This window comes from Triturus cristatus, chromosome 9 (assembly GCF_964204655.1).
Source record: "Triturus cristatus chromosome 9, aTriCri1.1, whole genome shotgun sequence".
In the NCBI taxonomy this organism is placed as follows: Eukaryota; Metazoa; Chordata; class Amphibia; order Caudata; family Salamandridae; genus Triturus; species Triturus cristatus.
This window is the reverse complement of record NC_140592.1, coordinates 19,342,161-19,359,494: the sequence shown is the minus strand read 5'-3', so window position 1 is coordinate 19,359,494 and position 17,334 is coordinate 19,342,161. Positions and strand designations below refer to the sequence as shown.

The 17,334-nt window shown below is 47.4% G+C and overlaps 1 protein-coding gene across 1 annotated transcript in view; it reads right to left on the bottom strand.

The window, feature by feature from the left end:
- PLXNB1 (plexin B1) overlaps positions 1 to 17,334 on the bottom strand; it is a 469,341-nt gene that overhangs the window by 129,436 nt on the left and 322,571 nt on the right. The window contains exons 9-10 of the mRNA XM_085624251.1: positions 8,791 to 8,899; positions 8,592 to 8,700 (exon numbers count right to left, since the gene is read on the bottom strand). Of these exons, the coding sequence (XP_085480377.1) occupies positions 8,592 to 8,700; positions 8,791 to 8,899 (218 nt within the window). The remainder of the gene's footprint in view (positions 1 to 8,591; positions 8,701 to 8,790; positions 8,900 to 17,334) is intronic.

Sequence of the window (17,334 nt, the reverse complement as noted above, 5' to 3'; positions counted from 1 at the left end):
ACACCTGAGCAGGTCTGTTTCGATGTGTGTTTTAGAGTGGAAAGGTATACCGGCTCTCAAATAGCTAGACTGGTATCCTGACGCTGGTCAGCACAGTCAGCACCTTTGACTGACCAAAACTTGGAAAGAACCACACTTAAGGGGCGTTATTAGAGTAAAGATGGCGTGGAAGGGAGCAGAGGCGGGTGTTGCCCTTCATGTAGAAATGAGAGGCATGGGGTGAATAACCTGTCCTGATAAATGGAGAGCCATGTCAATAATCGATGACGTACTCACAGAGTGATGAAAGGAAGGAAACTTATGAAGCATGTGGCAGTCGTATGGTCACCGGTTTTTCCTCATGATAAACCAAGCAGTAGTGTCCTGGGATAATCGGAGATAGTGGGTGAATAGATAAACTGACCCCCCAAATAATGGGTTTACCATGACCTATGCATGAGGAAAGTGTACCAGTGATGGCGTAGATAGGCAACGCTGAAGGACTTAAAGGCAGGATTTTAAGTAGGTCATTTAATTGGTAAAACAACAGTAGTTGGTCACTGTATTGATCGGCAGAATCTTCAATAGTTTTTCACAGATTTTAACATCAGACTGTTCACCACCACAGAGGGTGCCGGGCAGTTTATTGTAGGAGTTTTGTCAGGCGTGGACGTATGGTCATTTCAGATCACTGGCCGCAGGTGAAGTCCCTCTCCATGGTATTAATACGTTACAGAGACTCAAACTTGCTAAAGAGAAATGGATGAAGAAATAATTGTGTCCATCGATTATCATAATTTTGTTGGTGTTAAACTTGACCCAATCAGCAATAGTGTGGCCTCCGATGCCCATAATAGACCACCAACAGTGGCCATTTGTAATATCGTTATTTTGACCTCATGACTCAAAAGTTCAACTTGCTCTAAAGATGCCAACCTCCCCTCCACACAAGAACAGGATCTCCTGCATTTTGACAGAAGAACTGAAGATAAAATCTCCTCCCACCCGATAAGATGAAACCTAGATAGTAGCTTCAAAGCTCAGGCGTAGCCAGACCTAGACCCCCAGTCCTGTAGGGCATCCATGCTTGCGCATGCCACAAGTAGGTACTCCTGGCCTGGATGCCAACCCTGGCTTTGCTGCATGAGCGCCTCTGCGTAACTTTGTCTGTCTTCACAAGTTATGAAAACTCTGGCAGGTGCATTGGGCCTGCAGGTGAGTACTCAGTGAACTCCCTTTAGTCTGTGTTTGACTTCCTGCCGCTACATAATCTAGGAGTGTCCTATTGGGAAAGACAAGGAAACATCAAGTGTCTGCACTGACACCCTCCCACAGAGGGGGGAGCAGATTACTGCACCTGGACAGACCACCTATCAAGTGATTGACTATCGAAAATAATATCGCTTCTTAGGTCACTTTCGGTGACTGGTGTCTGTCGAGTAAGCAATATTTTCCCCTTTTTTTGTATTTTTTATATACAAATGAAAGGTAGACTTCATTGCCATGAGCGCTCTTCCACATTCTACCTCTTCACAATCCTCCCAAAGTTATTCCCCTTGGGTTTTCCCTCAGAAAACACGACATTGAGATGATAAATAGCGCATCAAAATACTTGTTTACTACTGATTACAAAAATAATTAGAAGAAACATTGGAACCGTTGGTTGAAATTTTTAAATGCTTATTATAACTCTTTCCAAAGTTGGTACTGTCAATTAAATAGATGTTATTTATAGGCTTTTAAAAGCCGAGATGTTTTTGACAGACTCTACAATTTGTGAGAAACAGTCTAAAAAGAAGGAATTGTTAATGTTAACGTTATGGCAGCAATTAGCTTTCAAATCATTGTTATTGTTAACTTTATAAGGGGTTAAACTATAAGCTAAAAATTCTTCTTGGGTTGCAAACAACTTAGAGGTTATAAATTAAATATGAATATATATATATATAACTACAAACAAGGTTGGGGGGATTTTCAATTATAAATAACCCTTGTGTTAAAGATACATTTCTAATTTCAATAATGAATTAGAATAAGGAAAGTTTCACTTGCCCTCTAAGCACCTGCTCGTGGCGTGTAGTGCTGCAGATTCACATGCTGTGCACACTCCTGCCAGCTAGTGTTAGGCTCGGACGTGTGCAACTTTGTGTGAATAAGTCTTTTCGAGTCACGAGGTGTGGTGACTCCACCTATCGTACGCAATGAGCCTGGGCATCGGCTCCATAGTCGGATTCTTTTTCCCGCCTTGAGAGCAAAGATGTAGATGGAGCATTGAGATACAGAAGAGGCGACCATGGGAGGTAAATAATAAAGGTAAGAGTATCTGCAATTGACCCCAGGCGGCTGGGGAGGAGGGTGGACGCATATGAATCTACAGCACTCCATGCCACAAACAGATGCGTACAGAGTAAGTAACATTTTACGTTTGTGGCATGTGTTGCTGTGACTGCACATGCTATGCATAGACTGTAAAGCAGTCCTCCCCAAAAGCAGTGCTTAGCCCGAGGATGGCGCAGAAGATTGAAACGCTGTGCATAAGACCGTCTGACCAACTCTAGCTTGTTGTCTAGCCAGGACATTCACACAGTAATGTTTAGTAAAAGTGTGAGGAGTGGCTCAAGTAGCTGCTTTACTGTATCAGCTAGTGGTATATTCCCTACGGACGTCTTAGAAGCACCTTTTTCTGCGAGTAGAATGGGGTCTGGGAGGAACAGTTAACTTTAGAATAACAAGAGTTAATACACTTGACAAGCCAACAAGTAATCCCTGCTTTGGAAATGGCACACTCCTTGTGTGGCGTTCGAGTAGGACTTGAAGAGACGGGTCTTACGAAAGGGTTTTGTTCTATCCATATAACACATTAATGCCCTTTCGACATCCGGTGTATCCAATGCACACTCTGCTACAGAATCTGAATATGGAAGGAAAACTGGCAACTCAATTGTTTGAGTTGAAAACTGGAAACCACATTGGGGGGGGGGGGGGCATTTTGGGTTGGTTCTGAGGAACACCCTATCTAGATTGACCTGAAAAAGACTCCTCTAAGTTGAGGGCAAGTACCTCACTGACTCGCCTACGGGAAGTAACGGCTACAAAGACGGCTACCTTCCATGAAAGAAACAGAAGCGCACACAAGTAAACGGGCTCAAAAGGAGGACCCATGAGCCTAATTACGACGATGTTGAGATTCCATACTGGGGCGTCCAGGGCAGAAGAAACCTCTTAAGCTCTTCTATTAAGGTTTTAATGACTGGTGCCCTGAAGAAGGAAGTGTGCTGCCTGTTTTGTAGGTAAGCAGTCACAGCAGCAAACTGTAACTGAATGGAGGTGTCGGCAAGGCCTCACTATTGAAGGTGAAGGAGGTAATAGACAATGTCTTGTACCAACAGTGTAAGAGGACTGATGTATTTTGGATGGCAATAGTGCATAAAACACTTCCATTTGGCACGTAGCAGACCCTGGTAGTGAACATGCGTGCTTCACAAAGAATGGACATACATTCTTCCGGTAGTTTGACATAACCAAACTCTATGACCTCAGGAGCCAGATCACAAGATTAATTGAGCCACTGAGGATTGGGGTGCTAGAGGTCCGTGGTTTCGCGTGAGAAAGCCTGGCCAGTTGTGAAGCTTCTCATAAGGAACTAGAGAAAGTTCCGGCAGAGTGGAGTACCAAGGCTGGCGTGCCCTGGTTGGGTTTACTAGGATGAGGGTAAAGGATGTTTGCCTCAGCATGTGAACTATGAATGGTAGAAGTGGGAGAGGCAGAAAAGCATTGGTAAATATCCCTGACCAATTCATCCATAATGCATTGCCCATGGACCGCGGCTGTGGTAACCTGGAAGTTAAGTTTGGGCATTTAGCGTTTTTGGCAGTGGCAAACAGGTCTATGAGAGGAAACTCAGAACTGCCAGAAGTAAATGAGTAGGCTCTGGCGGTGGAGTTTCTATTTGTTGACTTGTTGATAGGTCCTGCTGAGCAGGTCGGCCAAGTCGTGGTCAAGACCCGTAAGTGAACTGTTTGACCGAAAGCACCTTGTGATGCATTGCCCACCTCCAGATGCTCTGCACTAGAGAAGACAGCTGACGCGAGTGCGTGCCCCCTTACTTTTGTAGATAAAGCATGGTCGTAGTGTTGTTCGTGCAGACTAAAATGACCTTGTGAATGAGTGGAAGGAATGCTCAAAGAGAAAAACGAATAGCCAGCAACTCCCGGTGGTTGATGTGGAGACCCTAGAGGGCTGGATTGTGTGATCTTGCAGATGTGCTCCCCATCCAGCGAGCCAAGTGTCCGTGGCGACGGTCTCCTGCGGAACTGGGTGTAGAAAGGACCGTCCCTGCAACAGATTGCTGGCACTCCACCACTGCATAGAACTATGGGTGTGGCCCCAAATCAACACTAGATCCTCGCATGGACCCTCCGCCTGAGACCACTGTGCTGCTAGGCACTGTTTTAAGGGACGCATGTGTAACCTTGCGTGATTAACTATTCCCATGCAGGACACCATCAGGCCTAACAAACGCACTTCTGTCCTCACCATTATCTGAAGATCTGGCTGAAAAAGGAAAGACTTGGGGACGTCTTCCTCACCCTTAAGTCTAGAGTAGGCTCGAGGAAGGGTTGTACCTGGAGTTTGCTGAAAGTGAGATTTGGCTATATTTAGCGTGAAGCTCAACTTGCGAAGGTCTATGGTTGTCTGCTGTCTGGCGCTCTTGGTCAACCAGTCGGCGGGGTATGAGAACACATGGATGCCACTCCGCCCGAGTTGAGCGGCTACCTGGCTAGACACTTAGTGAAGACTCTGGGGGCTGTTGTGACCATGAAAGGCACCAATTTGAACTATTAATGTTGTCCACTCACCACAAATTGCAGGAATCCTCGATGGGCTAGGTGGATTGGAATTTGGAAGTAGGCTTCCTTCAAGTCAAGGATGGTCATGAAGTCGTCTTGCCACAACAGAGGAATGACATCCTGAAGTGTGACCATGTGGAAACGTTCTGACAGGATGTACTTATTGAGGGGCCGGAGGTGGAGTTTTGGCCTGAGGGACCCAACTTTCTTTGGAATGAGAAAGTACAGGGAATACGCCCCTTTGCTGCGATGTAGTGGCGGCACCGGCTCTATGGACCCTTTGGCAAGTAGTGTGAGCATCTCTTGTTGGAAAAGATACTGGTGATCTGTGGACATTCTGTGTGCATGTGGGGGGGAATGTTGGGTGGTGTTTGGGTGAGCTTTAAATAATACCCAACATGTATGATGTCTAGAACCCAGTGGTCAGAGGTAATTGCCTCCCAGTGAGTCAGAAACCCCTGTAACCTCCCCCTGACAGGTGTTGGGTGGTTGGGAGAGAGGAGGAGAGTCACTGTTTTGGGGCAGTGGCTCCTGTAGGAGCTACCCCCTTGCGTCTACCCTTGCCATTGCCCCAATGCCTTCCCCTGAAGTGACCCTGTGAAGGGGGCTGCTGCTGTTGTCTGGTCTTTGAAGACGCCCCCAGCAGGATCGAGCATGCCTTTCAACACAAATACTGGAGGGACCTCTGAGTGGAGGAGAGGGGTTCCAGCAGGAAATCCTCTTCCTCAGGATGAAGATGCAGCTCACCCCTATGGAAAGCAGCCGCCCTGTGTAGGACCTCATGGTAGGAGGTGGTATCGTCACGGGGAGAGGGTTTGGCGTGCTATAAATCTAGATCGGTGTATGCTGGGGGGGGGGGGGGGGGGTGGGTGTCGGCCTGATAGTCATCCCAAGGGTCAGGAGCCTGAGTATCATAAGGGGGATAATAGGGAGACCCAGGACTGTCCCAAACCCCTGAACATGGAGAGCTGTGTTGCAATTGTGAGTGAGGGTCCCCAGGCAGGGGGGTAGAAATAGGAGGTGATGGAGGAGGAGAAGGAGGCCCGGGAGGGCCAGGCAGCCGTGGAGCGGTGCCTCTGTCCTGGTGCCAAGGCTTTTTGGACAGCGGCTCCAATGGAAAGTTGAGGGCCTCTTTGATAGTTAGTCTCCTCTTGTGGGGGCTCCTTGGGTGGTGGCTGGATGCAGATCTTCTGCTGGCTGGCATCGAGACTCTGCAGGATGGGCTTGTCAAACTCCTCCGAAGATGGTCTGGATGGAGCCGAAGAGGGTCGGCATCCAGAATATCTGAAGTGGGTTTTGGTTACGAAGCTTTAGACTTCGAATGTGGCCGAGCAAGCGTCTGCCGATCCTGTGCCAAAGCAGTGTTCGACGTCAAGGGGCGAGGCTTCGAGGGAGACTTTGGTGCCAATGGTTGGGAGGGTGTCAGGTTCGGCTTGGTAGTTCGGTGCAACTATGGCCATGAGGCAGTGGGGCCCAGAGCCATTTGAAGAGGGATGAGAGATCAATATTGGTGTCTCAGAAGGATGGGTGGTAGAGGTACTAACTGCAGTTTTTGGCAACAGGTGTTGGGCTGGTTGAGGCCCTTCAGCTTCGATGTCTGACTTGGAGGTGGTCTTCGACATGAATGCCTCTTCGATCTTCGATGATGATCTCCAGAGTGAGCTTCTCTCCTTGGTGCTACTTCTTTGAAGCCGATGCAATGAGATTTGCGGAACGGTTCTGAAGGGTCATTTTGACATACCACACAGGATCCCTCTCAGTGGTCGAGAAAAAGGCACAGGTTACAAACTTTGAGCAAGTCTGCCCTGGGATACCTGGCATGGCAAGATCAGATCAGCAGAACAGAAAAGGAGTCTTTTCCATTACGTGGACATTCTCGACTGTCAAAGGTGATGGGAGTCAAAGGGGCAGAGCCCCACCGCTGAGAATTCGTTGAGCATGAAGAAATGGCATCGAAGTAATACCAGGTGGTAGACCGAAGAAAAGTGGGATTCTTTGGCCCTATGAGGAACGGTGCTGAAGGCTCGGCGAGAACACACGGTGGTGTCAAATCAGAGCTCCAATATACATGTCTGGACCTGACGGCAGAGAAATACAAGTTGCACACGTCCAAGCCCAACACTAGATGGCAGGAGTATGCACAGCATGTGTATCTACAGCTACACATGCCACAGACATATAATTTCTTATAAAAAAAATACCTTTACTCAAAAATTAAATTCTACTGGAGAACAACAAGGTATACATGTCAAGTGCATATAAAAAACCATGTACACAGAGAAAAAAAAAGAACAGGAAATGTACTACAGTCTCCCTAAATAACATCAATTGAGTAAGAGGTTCAACCATTTTTACCTTGTGGATTCCCTACAGGAAGAGTGAAGAATTAACTCTTTTCTACTGGAATCCATCCTCGGAAAAGAAAACCTCACATTTTCATCCAAATCCTAAACAAAGTTGCTTGAATCAACTGATCTGGTTTCAAGCTTGCCGCGAGTACCCACAGAGCTAATTTCTAATAGAGCAACCTGTTCCCCGAGTCAGTTAATAAAGTTTAGATCTAGTCCCAACCTAAGCGGGCACAAGACTGCTCAGATGTGAAAGTAAAATCATCATCATCCAAGCACCCTACTCTTGAGAGAGTAGGCCATTAAGGAAAATTCTTTGTCCAGCTACAGGCAAGAGATGGGTTTGTTGAGCTTAAAGGGAAGCAGCAGCCAAGGCAGAGATGCTCAGAGAGAGGGATTAACCAATTCATAGGATGATAAATTTGGGGAACTCGTGGTGAGGCACCAAGGAACTTGGGGATGAAGTCTGGAGGACTAGTGGTGAGGCAGCAAGGAACTTGGGGATGAAGTCTGGAGGACTAGTGGTGAGGAACCAAGGACGCTGGGGATGAAGTCTGGAGGACTAGTGGTGAGGCACCAAGGAACTTGGGGATGAAGTATGGAGGACTAGTGGTGAGGAACCAAGGACGCTGGGGATGAAGTCTGGAGGACTAGTGGCGAGGCACCAAGGAACTTGGGGATGAAGTATGGAGGACTAGTGGTGAGGAACCAAGGACGCTGGGTTGAAGTCTGGAGGACTAGTGGTGAGGAACCAAGGAGATTGGGAATGACGTCTGGAGAACTAGTGGTGAGGAACCAAGGTTAAGAGCAATGAAGTCATGAGGAGTGATGATGAGGCACCATTGTCAAGGAAAATACATCTGCAGGTCTGAAGGTAAGCGTAAGATACCAATGTCCAAGTGGATAGGTCTGGAGGAGTGGTGGTGAGGCACCGCAGCCCTAGAAGATGAAGTCTGCAGAAGTGGTGGGCGGTACTAAAGTCTTGGGGGATGACATTTGGAGGGGTGGTGGCCCAGGAAGATGAAGTCTGGGGGAATAGTGTTGAGGCACCAATGTACTGCGGGATGAAGTCTAGAGAGCTGGTAGTGAGACACCAAGGCCCAGTGGGATGAAGTCTGGAGGAGTAGTGGGGAATATTCTCAGGGATGCAATTTGGCGGGGTGGTGATAAGGTATCAATTTCCTGGGGATGAAGTTTGACTGCCTGTGGTGAGGCAGGGTATGACCAGGTTCATGGCCTAGCCTTTACAATTACAACTACACTAGCTGTGCCGGTTGAGCAGCAAGTAAAACATTTAGGAGTACTGGGTAGAAACGATAATTATCAGAGCCGTAACAAATAGGGAGTTGTTCATGTAAACTGTGGCAAACACAGCAATCGGGGGAACAAGCATTGTGCTGTGGTACAAACCTACCATTCTGTTGTAGATCACGGTCCCTTCCTCACAGGTGGGCTTGTGCGTGCAGATATGTTGTTGAACGCACCAGTTACATCCCCAGTCACTGCTCACACAGCCCTGGCACCTAAGGAAGGCAGAACAAAGGAATGACAATTATTCTCGGACATGGGATCATGAACAATGAATAAACACTGGAGTCCTCTTGTAAACTCACGGGGCAGTCTTGCAGAGCACAGCAACGGCGGTACAGTCGTAGAAGGTAAACTCCACTGCAGAGATAACGACATCACCAAACTGCAAAAGCAGGGGCACCTTCACATGATCTACAAACAACAAAGTACCAAAATGTTGAGAGGCAAATGGCAGGATACCCAGGCAGAACCATGCCCCAGGAAGGCCGGTTGGGTTGTGAAACAACTGCGCACATCAGGCATGCACAACACGTAACAAAATCTGCAAACACATTAACTGCCAAAGCACAGAATCTGTCAGTCGGGAGCTTCACAAAAGGATATCCACTCACAGAAGCTAATCACCTTACAGAACAGAACATTTTGTACCATCTTTGGAGGATACCTAAAAAATAACGAGGGTATAAAGCTATCATTTTTATTTCTTCTTTCAGTATGAGCTCATCATGGAGGGTGAAACTTCCTCGTGCCCTTCATGATGTGTTGGCTTGCGGCCCAATTGTTGTGGGCATCTACTGTGGGAAAATAGTTCATTTGTGGCACATTATTCAAGCAACACTGATCAAAAGACGATCGGTTTTCCAGACTCTATTAGAGTAAGGCTTTGGAAAAGGATGGTTTGTGATAAAGATTTTTATGCCATTGTACAAAGTCCTTGATTTAAAAGGACCATTCAGTGCAGAGAGAAAAGGCCTCTTGACCCGGCTCTGCATCTCGAACAATCACCAACAATGGGCATTCAAGAATGTTTGTTTGACGTGTGTTCACCTTTGAGGTGTATTGCGACACATTTGCTGGATAGTCGAGCTGTAACAATATCGACTACAGAATATTCACAATCACTACATCAACAAGGTAAGTATCCATAGTAAGTATAGATCTACTTTCCTTAACTTACACATCTGCTTACCTTGGTGTAAAAATTCAGATATCTACACATACTTTCCTTGAGCATTTAGTGGAGTCTACACTCTTGTTGCAAGATATTCTGAAGCGTAATATTATGACATAAAACTATGGTGCACACCCTGCAGACACAAGCCACCTGGCTCCTGGTTTACAGACAGTCTATGGAATCAGAAGAAACACTAAGGTTTTAGAGAGACAATGGCGGAAAAACTATAATGCAAAGACAAAGTCACTTATAAGGCAGCTATAAAAACAATATTACGCAGAAGAACAGCTAAGTACACTTTGAGGACAGGATAGAGGAGGCAGGTAATAAATAAAGAGACATTCTCAGAGCTGTAAATAAAGTTATTTTCCTGGAGGTCAACCTACAGTGGAATGGTGTGACCAGCTGGCTTTGAATTTCCAAAATAAGATGACAGCCATTCAAGCTAGCCATTCGTCGGACACTCAGTTGGAGGCGAGTGTGATGGATATAGTTTGCTCCCGCACAGCTACTACCACTATGGCCACACTTTCAAACTTCCAGCCCTTCGCCTTCAAGGGATCACTGGCAGCTATACGAGCCCTCAGAACAGGATCGCCATCGCATCCTTGTCCTCCGAACCTGCTAGCATTGGGGGCAACCACCATTAACCCATTGGTAAAACGGGGGCTTGATGCTTCGTTGTCTACAGCAATAGTCCCTGTCGAATGGAAGCAGGCTGAAATTCTGCCCTTCTTAAAAACACAACACCCTGGCGGACCCTCGTGAGCAATCAAACAATAGGTCAATTTTCTCACTGCTGGCCCTGTCCAAGCTACTGGAAACATTTGTGAATCAGCAGCTCTCAGTATCTTGAAATTAAAGATCTGCTCCATCGTAGCCAGTCGGGCGTCAGACCAAACTTCAGTACGGAGACAGCACTGATGGAAGTCGCCGAACAGGTCAGAGGCACCTTGGACGAAAGCCGTTATGATAGACCTGTCAGCGGCCTTCGATACTGTCCCTCACTCCAGGCTTTTAGCACGCCTCCAGTCTCTTGGGATAGGACTGGCTGGCCTCCTGTCTGGATGATAGAGGACGGGAATTACGGGTCCCTCTGGTTTCACCAAGAGCATGTGAGCGGACAGTGGGAGTGCTGCAGGGCTCTGCTGTGAGCCACATATTCTTTAATGTGTAACTCACTCCTTCATCCCAGCTGGAAGAGGCCTTGGGGGCAAAGGTGATAACATACTCCGGTGACACTTAGATGCTGTTCACCTGTGGGAGGGAAGAGGAGACTGTGGGAGAGTCCATTAAAACCTGCCTTGCAACCGTTTTAACTGGATGACCGCCCATCAACTAAAATGTAATGCAGACAACACGGCAATACTATTCTTCGGTTCCAACGCCCCAGATACACGGCAGACCGCGTGGCCTACAGAAGCCCCACCCACAGGCCCTCAGAGGGGAAAGTTAGAAACTTGGGCATTACATTTGATAATTCCCTCTCCTTTCAAACACAAATCAGGTCAGTGGTAGGCACATGTTACGGGCTTCTGCGCAAACTCACAAAGTTCTTACATTTCCTCTTTTCTCTGAAAGGAAGGCGGCCATCTAGGCACTTACAACATCCAGGCCAGATTATGGAAATGCCCAATATCTGAGACTCCCTGACTATCTGCTCAACAGGCTTCAGGTGGTCCAGAATACGGTAGCAGGAATTCTCCTCAGCCTGCCTCCAAGAACACAGGTGTCCCTGCACCTGTGTATCCTGCACTGACTTCCGATAAAGGAGAGAATTCTCCTCAAAACATTTGTTTTGGTCCACAATGCACTGCACCATACAGCTGCAGCTAGTCTTAGGGCCAGAATCAATTTATCTGCCCCCTCTAGAAACCTGCGGCCAGTCGACAGTCCTCTAGCGAGGACTCCTGAGATTCACCGCATGAGAATTGGTGGACAGACCGCTTATCTTGGACCAACGGCATGGACCAAAGTTCTCTCGAGCTACGCTCGGTGGACGCTACCTCACTGTTCAAGAAAAGGATGAAAACCTGGCTTTTCCAACAAGAGTAGAAGATCGGCTGTACTCTGGAGGTGAACGAAAAGCGCCGGGACCCTTCATGGAGTAGCCGTGCGCTATACAAGTTGCATTTCATTAATTCCTTCTGAGAAAAAATAACTTTATCATTATTGCAAATAAGTACAATAGTTGGCATTACACCTTAAAAAGAAAGCATTGTTTGTCACAAAAGCTAAAAAAAAAAAAAAAAAAGAGTGACGCAGTATTGTGAGATAAAAAAAATATTACCGTAAATACGCTTTCCATAGCAATTTAACCTGCTACTGAAAGAGCGTAAAAAGATGAAAACAAGCAACACAATAGACTAAGTCTAGCATGATGCAACCATAAATGAAAAGAGGCAGGAAGAGCTGGGAAGGTGTCAGTACACGGTACACAGTTACCATCATCCAAATGAATCGTTCTGTAGCGGAAAATTTAAGAAAGACGCCCCACAGGCCACAAAATCTGTTCGTCGCACTGTTGCTGCCACAAAACAGCAGCTCTGAGCTTTCAGTAGAATAAGGTGAACGATCGCCTACATTGAAACATTTCGATACCTAATGGTTTATGGTGCATTTCTAATCGGAAGTGGACAGAAGCTGTCTGAACTTTTCAAAGATTTGTAAAGTTTTGAAGACTTTTTTTTCAGGAGGGACAGATGATATGAAAACTGTGTGGTTTTTTTGTTTTGCAGTTTTATATAGTGCAAACTCAGCGCTAAGGGCATTTAGTACTTTACATGGGCATCACTAACATTAGACATGGTCACATTCATTTTGCTTTATTTATTTTAGGCATGGGGAGATAAAACGATTTGCCCAAAATCACAGGAATAGGACTCGAACCCTGTCCCCTGGTTCCAAAGTCGCCCCATCCTCTACCTGTATCAGATTAAACTAACAATCCTACATAACGAATAGTTTCTTACCTGTCGGTGTAGTTTTGCAGCTTGAAGATCTTTCTGGATTCACTATGCTGTGCATTATTCCGCGATCTGGTGGTTGGGTCCGGATTCGTAGTCTTTCTTTTTTTTTTCTTTTTTTTTTGTAGCCCAGGTGGGCGTCGACGTCCCACCATTTGGTGCACCTCTCGTGACGTCGTCGTGCTTCCTGCGGAAGTCCCACCTTTGGGACGCCATCTTCGGGTTCTTTTTTCCTCTTTTTTTTTTTTTAACCCTAGGCGCTCTCTTAATTTTCCTTTTCCAATTTCCTTTAGTATTTCAATTATTCTGTTCTTCCTTGTCCTTCCACCTCTTTCTCCATCCTCATCTTCCTGGCGGAGGTGGGTGGGTTCGCTAGTGAATCCAGAAAGATCTTCAAGCTGCAAAACTACACCGACAGGTAAGAAACTATTCATTTTGCAGCGTGAATCTTTCTGGATTCACTATGCTGTGCATAGATTTTGTAGCGGTTTCTTATCTCTGTGGCGGCTGGGTGGAAGATGAGCGTTTGTCGTTGAATATATGTTGGAGCACCTTCTGTCCTACTTGTGCTTCTTTGTTCATCTGAATGTCCACGCAATAGTGCTTAGTGAACGTGTGCACTGAAGCCCATGTTGCTGCCAGGCATATGTCTCGAATGGGCGTATTTGCCAGAAAGGCAATAGTTGCTCCCTTCTTCCTTGTTGAGTGGGCTCGTGGCCCATCCGATAGCTCCTGCCCTGCTTGTTTGTGGCAGAATTGTATTGTTAGTGCAATCCATCGTGCAATGGTGGCCTTTGTCACGGGTCTACCCAGGAAGCTAGTTGCAAAGGAGACAAAGAGCTGCTTGGTCTTCCTGTGCTCTTTGGTCCTCTCAATGTAGTGCATCACTGCCCTTCTAGCGTCCTGAGTGTGCAGTGCCCTTTCTGCGCTTGTTGTGGGGTTTTGAAAGAAACTCGGTATCTGAATTGTCTGGTTCATATGGAATGCCGACACCACCTTAGGCATGAAGTGTGGGTCCGTTCTTAGAACCACCCTATCTTTGTGTATCTGGATGTAGGGCTCCTGCAGTGTCAGTGCTTGCAGCTCGCTCACTCTGCGCAGCGAGGTTATCGCTACCAGGAAGGCTGTTTTCATTGTCAGCATTTGCAGCATGGCCTTGTGGATGGGCTCAAAGGGCGCCTTCATAAACTCGGTTAGGACCACGTTGAGGTTCCATGCCGGCGGCGGCATCCTCTTTGGAGGCGCAATTCTTTTCGCCCCCTCCAGGAACCTCTTTACTACCTGTGACGTAAAGAGACTTCCTCCTCTCTCCCCTCGTGTGTAAGCTACGATTGCCGCTAGGTGTACCCTTAGGGAGGATGAGCATAGATTACTTCTTAGTAGGTGTGTGAGATATCTAAGCACCGTTGACTCTGTTGTCATTTTATTCTGTAGTTTATTTCTGCTGCACCATATTGTGAACCTTTTCCATTTCTCCCCATAGCATTTTCGTGTTGTAGGTCTCCTTGCCTCCCGCAGCACTCGCATAGTGCTTGGAGGTAGGTTCAGGTGCGCAAACTCTAAGTCTTCAGGAGCCATGCCGCCAGGCTGAGGCTCTCTGGCTCTGGATGCAGGACCTCTCCGTTCTGCATGGAGAGCAGGTCCTTTCTTCTTGTGAATTTGTGGGGAGTGCCTTGTGCCATTTCCACTATTTGAGAGAACCATGTCTGCCTTGCCCACTGCGGTGCTACTAGGATCAGTGTCATGTTGCTGGTTCTGCACATGTCGAGCACCTTGTGTAACAGCGGTATCGGTGGAAAAGCATAGGCAAATGTCCTTGAGCAACTTATCCATAGGGCATTCCCTTGCGATTGCTGCTCTGGTTGTCTGGATGCGAAGTTTTGGCATTTTGCATTTAGGCGTGTTGCAAACAGGTCTATTGTCGGTGTTCCCCACCTCTGGAACAGCCTCTGCGTTTCCTGTCCATTGAGCTCCCACTCGTGGGATGCTGATGTCTGTCTGCTGAGCCAGTCTGCCTTCACATTGTCCTTCCCTGGTGGTTGTATGGCCAGCAGGTCTATCTTGAGTGGGATGGCCCATTTCCAAATCTCCTGTGCCAGAGTGGAAAGGGGGAACGATTGTGTCCCTCCCTGCTTGTTGATATAGAACATGGTAGTAGTATTGTCCGTCTGTATCAACACTTTCTGGTTGTATAGCTGCTTCTGAAAGGCCTTCAGGACAGTCTTTAATTCCAGATAGTTGATGTGTCTGACCGCATCTGCTGGAGTCCACAGACCCCTCACTCTGAGCTTGTTCATGTGCGCTCCCCATCCTATCTGGGATGCGTCTGTGGTGATGGTCACCTTTGGGCTTGGTGGTGTCAAGGGCTTCCCTATTGTTATGTTCTCCCTGTTCCACCACGCTCTCTCTTCTTGCACCACATGCATTACAACTACTAGATCCTCCCAACTTCCGTTCGCTTGTGACCATTGTTGTTGCAGCCATTCCTGGAACGGTCTCATGTGAAGCCGTACATTGGGGACTAGGTGGATGCATGACGCCATCATGCCCATGATCTTGCTCGCTGTTCTCACGGTCAGAGCTCGCCCCTTCTAGTAGAGACGCGTCTCCTTCAGCAGGGCTACCGTTCTCCTGTCGCTGGGCATGACTGTTTTGTCTAAGGTGTTGATCTGCGCTCCCAGGAAGATCTTCACCTGCTCTGGTTCTATCGACACTTCCCCCAGTGTATCGAGAACCCCAGGTTTGTTAGTGTTCTTGTCACCCGTTCTGCGTGCTCCTCGCACTTTTCGCAAGTGCTTGCTTTGATCAGCCAGTCGTCTAGGTAAGGATACACATGAATCCCTTCCCTTCGTAGGTACGCTGCTACTGCTGCGAGGCATTTTGTGAAAACCCTTGGGGCGGACTTTAGGCCGAATGCCAGGGTTGTAAACTGATAATGGTCCTGGTTGATGTTGAACCTTAACAGGTTTTTGTGTCGTCTGTTCATTGGGATGTGCAGGTAGGCGTCTGAGATTCACGGTGGACATGAAGTCTCCGCCTCGCATTTGGGGTAGCACTTCTTGTAGTGATGTCATCTTGAATTTTTGCATCTTTATGAATTTGTTTAGGAATCTTAGGTCCAGGATGGGTCTTAGTGATTCGTCCACCTTTGGTACCAGGAAGTAGTTTGAGTACACTCCCTTGTTCCTTTCTCTGCACGGCACTGGTTCTATGGCCCTCTTTTTCAGTAGTTGAAGTGTCACCTCCCTGAGTTGAGCGAGCTCTTGACCCGAGCACTGTCTTCTCTTTGGTTTCTTGTTTGGAGGCCTTTTCTCTAACTCAATGCAGTATCCGTGCCGCATGACTTTGAGAACCCATTTATCTGAGGTTATTTGTTGCCATTGTTGCAGGTAGAGGCCCAGTCTTCTGCCTACCGGTGTTGCATGTTCGTAGGCGCTTGTTTTGTGTAACCCCTTTGGTGTTCTTACATTGCGCTTCACCCTTCGGGGTATGCTGGGGGTGAGCGTCTTTTTGTGTGTGTAGTCACTTGGATGAGGGTTGGTCTCCCCCTCTCCTCCTTTGGCCACGTCCGTTTCCCTTCCCCGCGAAAGGACTGGCCTCAAGCCTGGTACTGCCAGTTCTGCTTCTGCTGTCCCTGCTGGCTGTGGCCGTCACCCTGCTGCCCTTGCTGAAAAGTCTGGTGCGACGTACCCTGCTGGATTCCTCCCCTTCCGTAGGGTCTCCGATTTGGGGTGCCTCTTCGCATCCCTCTGAACTGCAGGGCCCCCATGGATCTTGCGGTCTCATTTTCCTTTTTCAGTTGGGTGAGCTTCTCGTCCACAGTTTCCCCGAACAGCGTTTCACCGTTGAAAGGGGTGTTCAGTATGTTATTCTGGACTTCCTGCTTGAATCCAGAAATTCTGAGCCAAGCCTGTCTCCTTTCAGTGATCCCTATGGCCATCAGTCTGCTCGAAGTTTCCGCCCCGTCCAATACAGTCTTGATGCATGAGTTGGCGATATTCTTCCCTTCCTCCACTAGATGGGAAGCCCTTGGACGGTACTCTTCTGGGAGATGCTTGACTAGTTCCCCCATCTCATCCCAATGCTGGTACTGGTGTCTGTTCAGTAGCGCATTTGAGTTTGCCATGCGCCAGTGCATTGCGGCGTTTCTTTCTACCTTCTTTCCAGTGAGGTCCATCCTTCTGCTCTCCTTATCAGGAGGTGGGCCCGAGGTCGCCGGCACATTGGCTCTTTTACTTGGTCGTATATGGCTGATCGTATGTGAAATGTCTGTAGAAGATGTATACGCAATTGTCCGTAAGAAGAGAGCTAACAATCATATACACAACCGAAACACATAGACAGATGCGGAGAACTTACATCGATCCTTATTGTTTTGAATACAGAATTCTGTCCTATGCAGTTGTTTAATGAAAAATGAGAGGGTGTTACTGAACCTATACACTGTATGAGGTTTCACTTTTAATCTTCCGTATATTTATGTGCAAGTATTGTCATACATCTTTATTGATTGCAAAAAATAGAATTTTTAGATGTCTTGTGTTTGTTCTTACCACATGTTTGGCATGAGTCTGACCCAGCAAGTAAACGCGGTCTCCTCCTCCTGCTTCAACACCCTCCGCATGCTCCGCAAGATCTACAGATGGATCCTCACCGGAACCAGAAGGACGGTCACCCAAGCACTGGTCAGCAGCAGGCTGGACTAC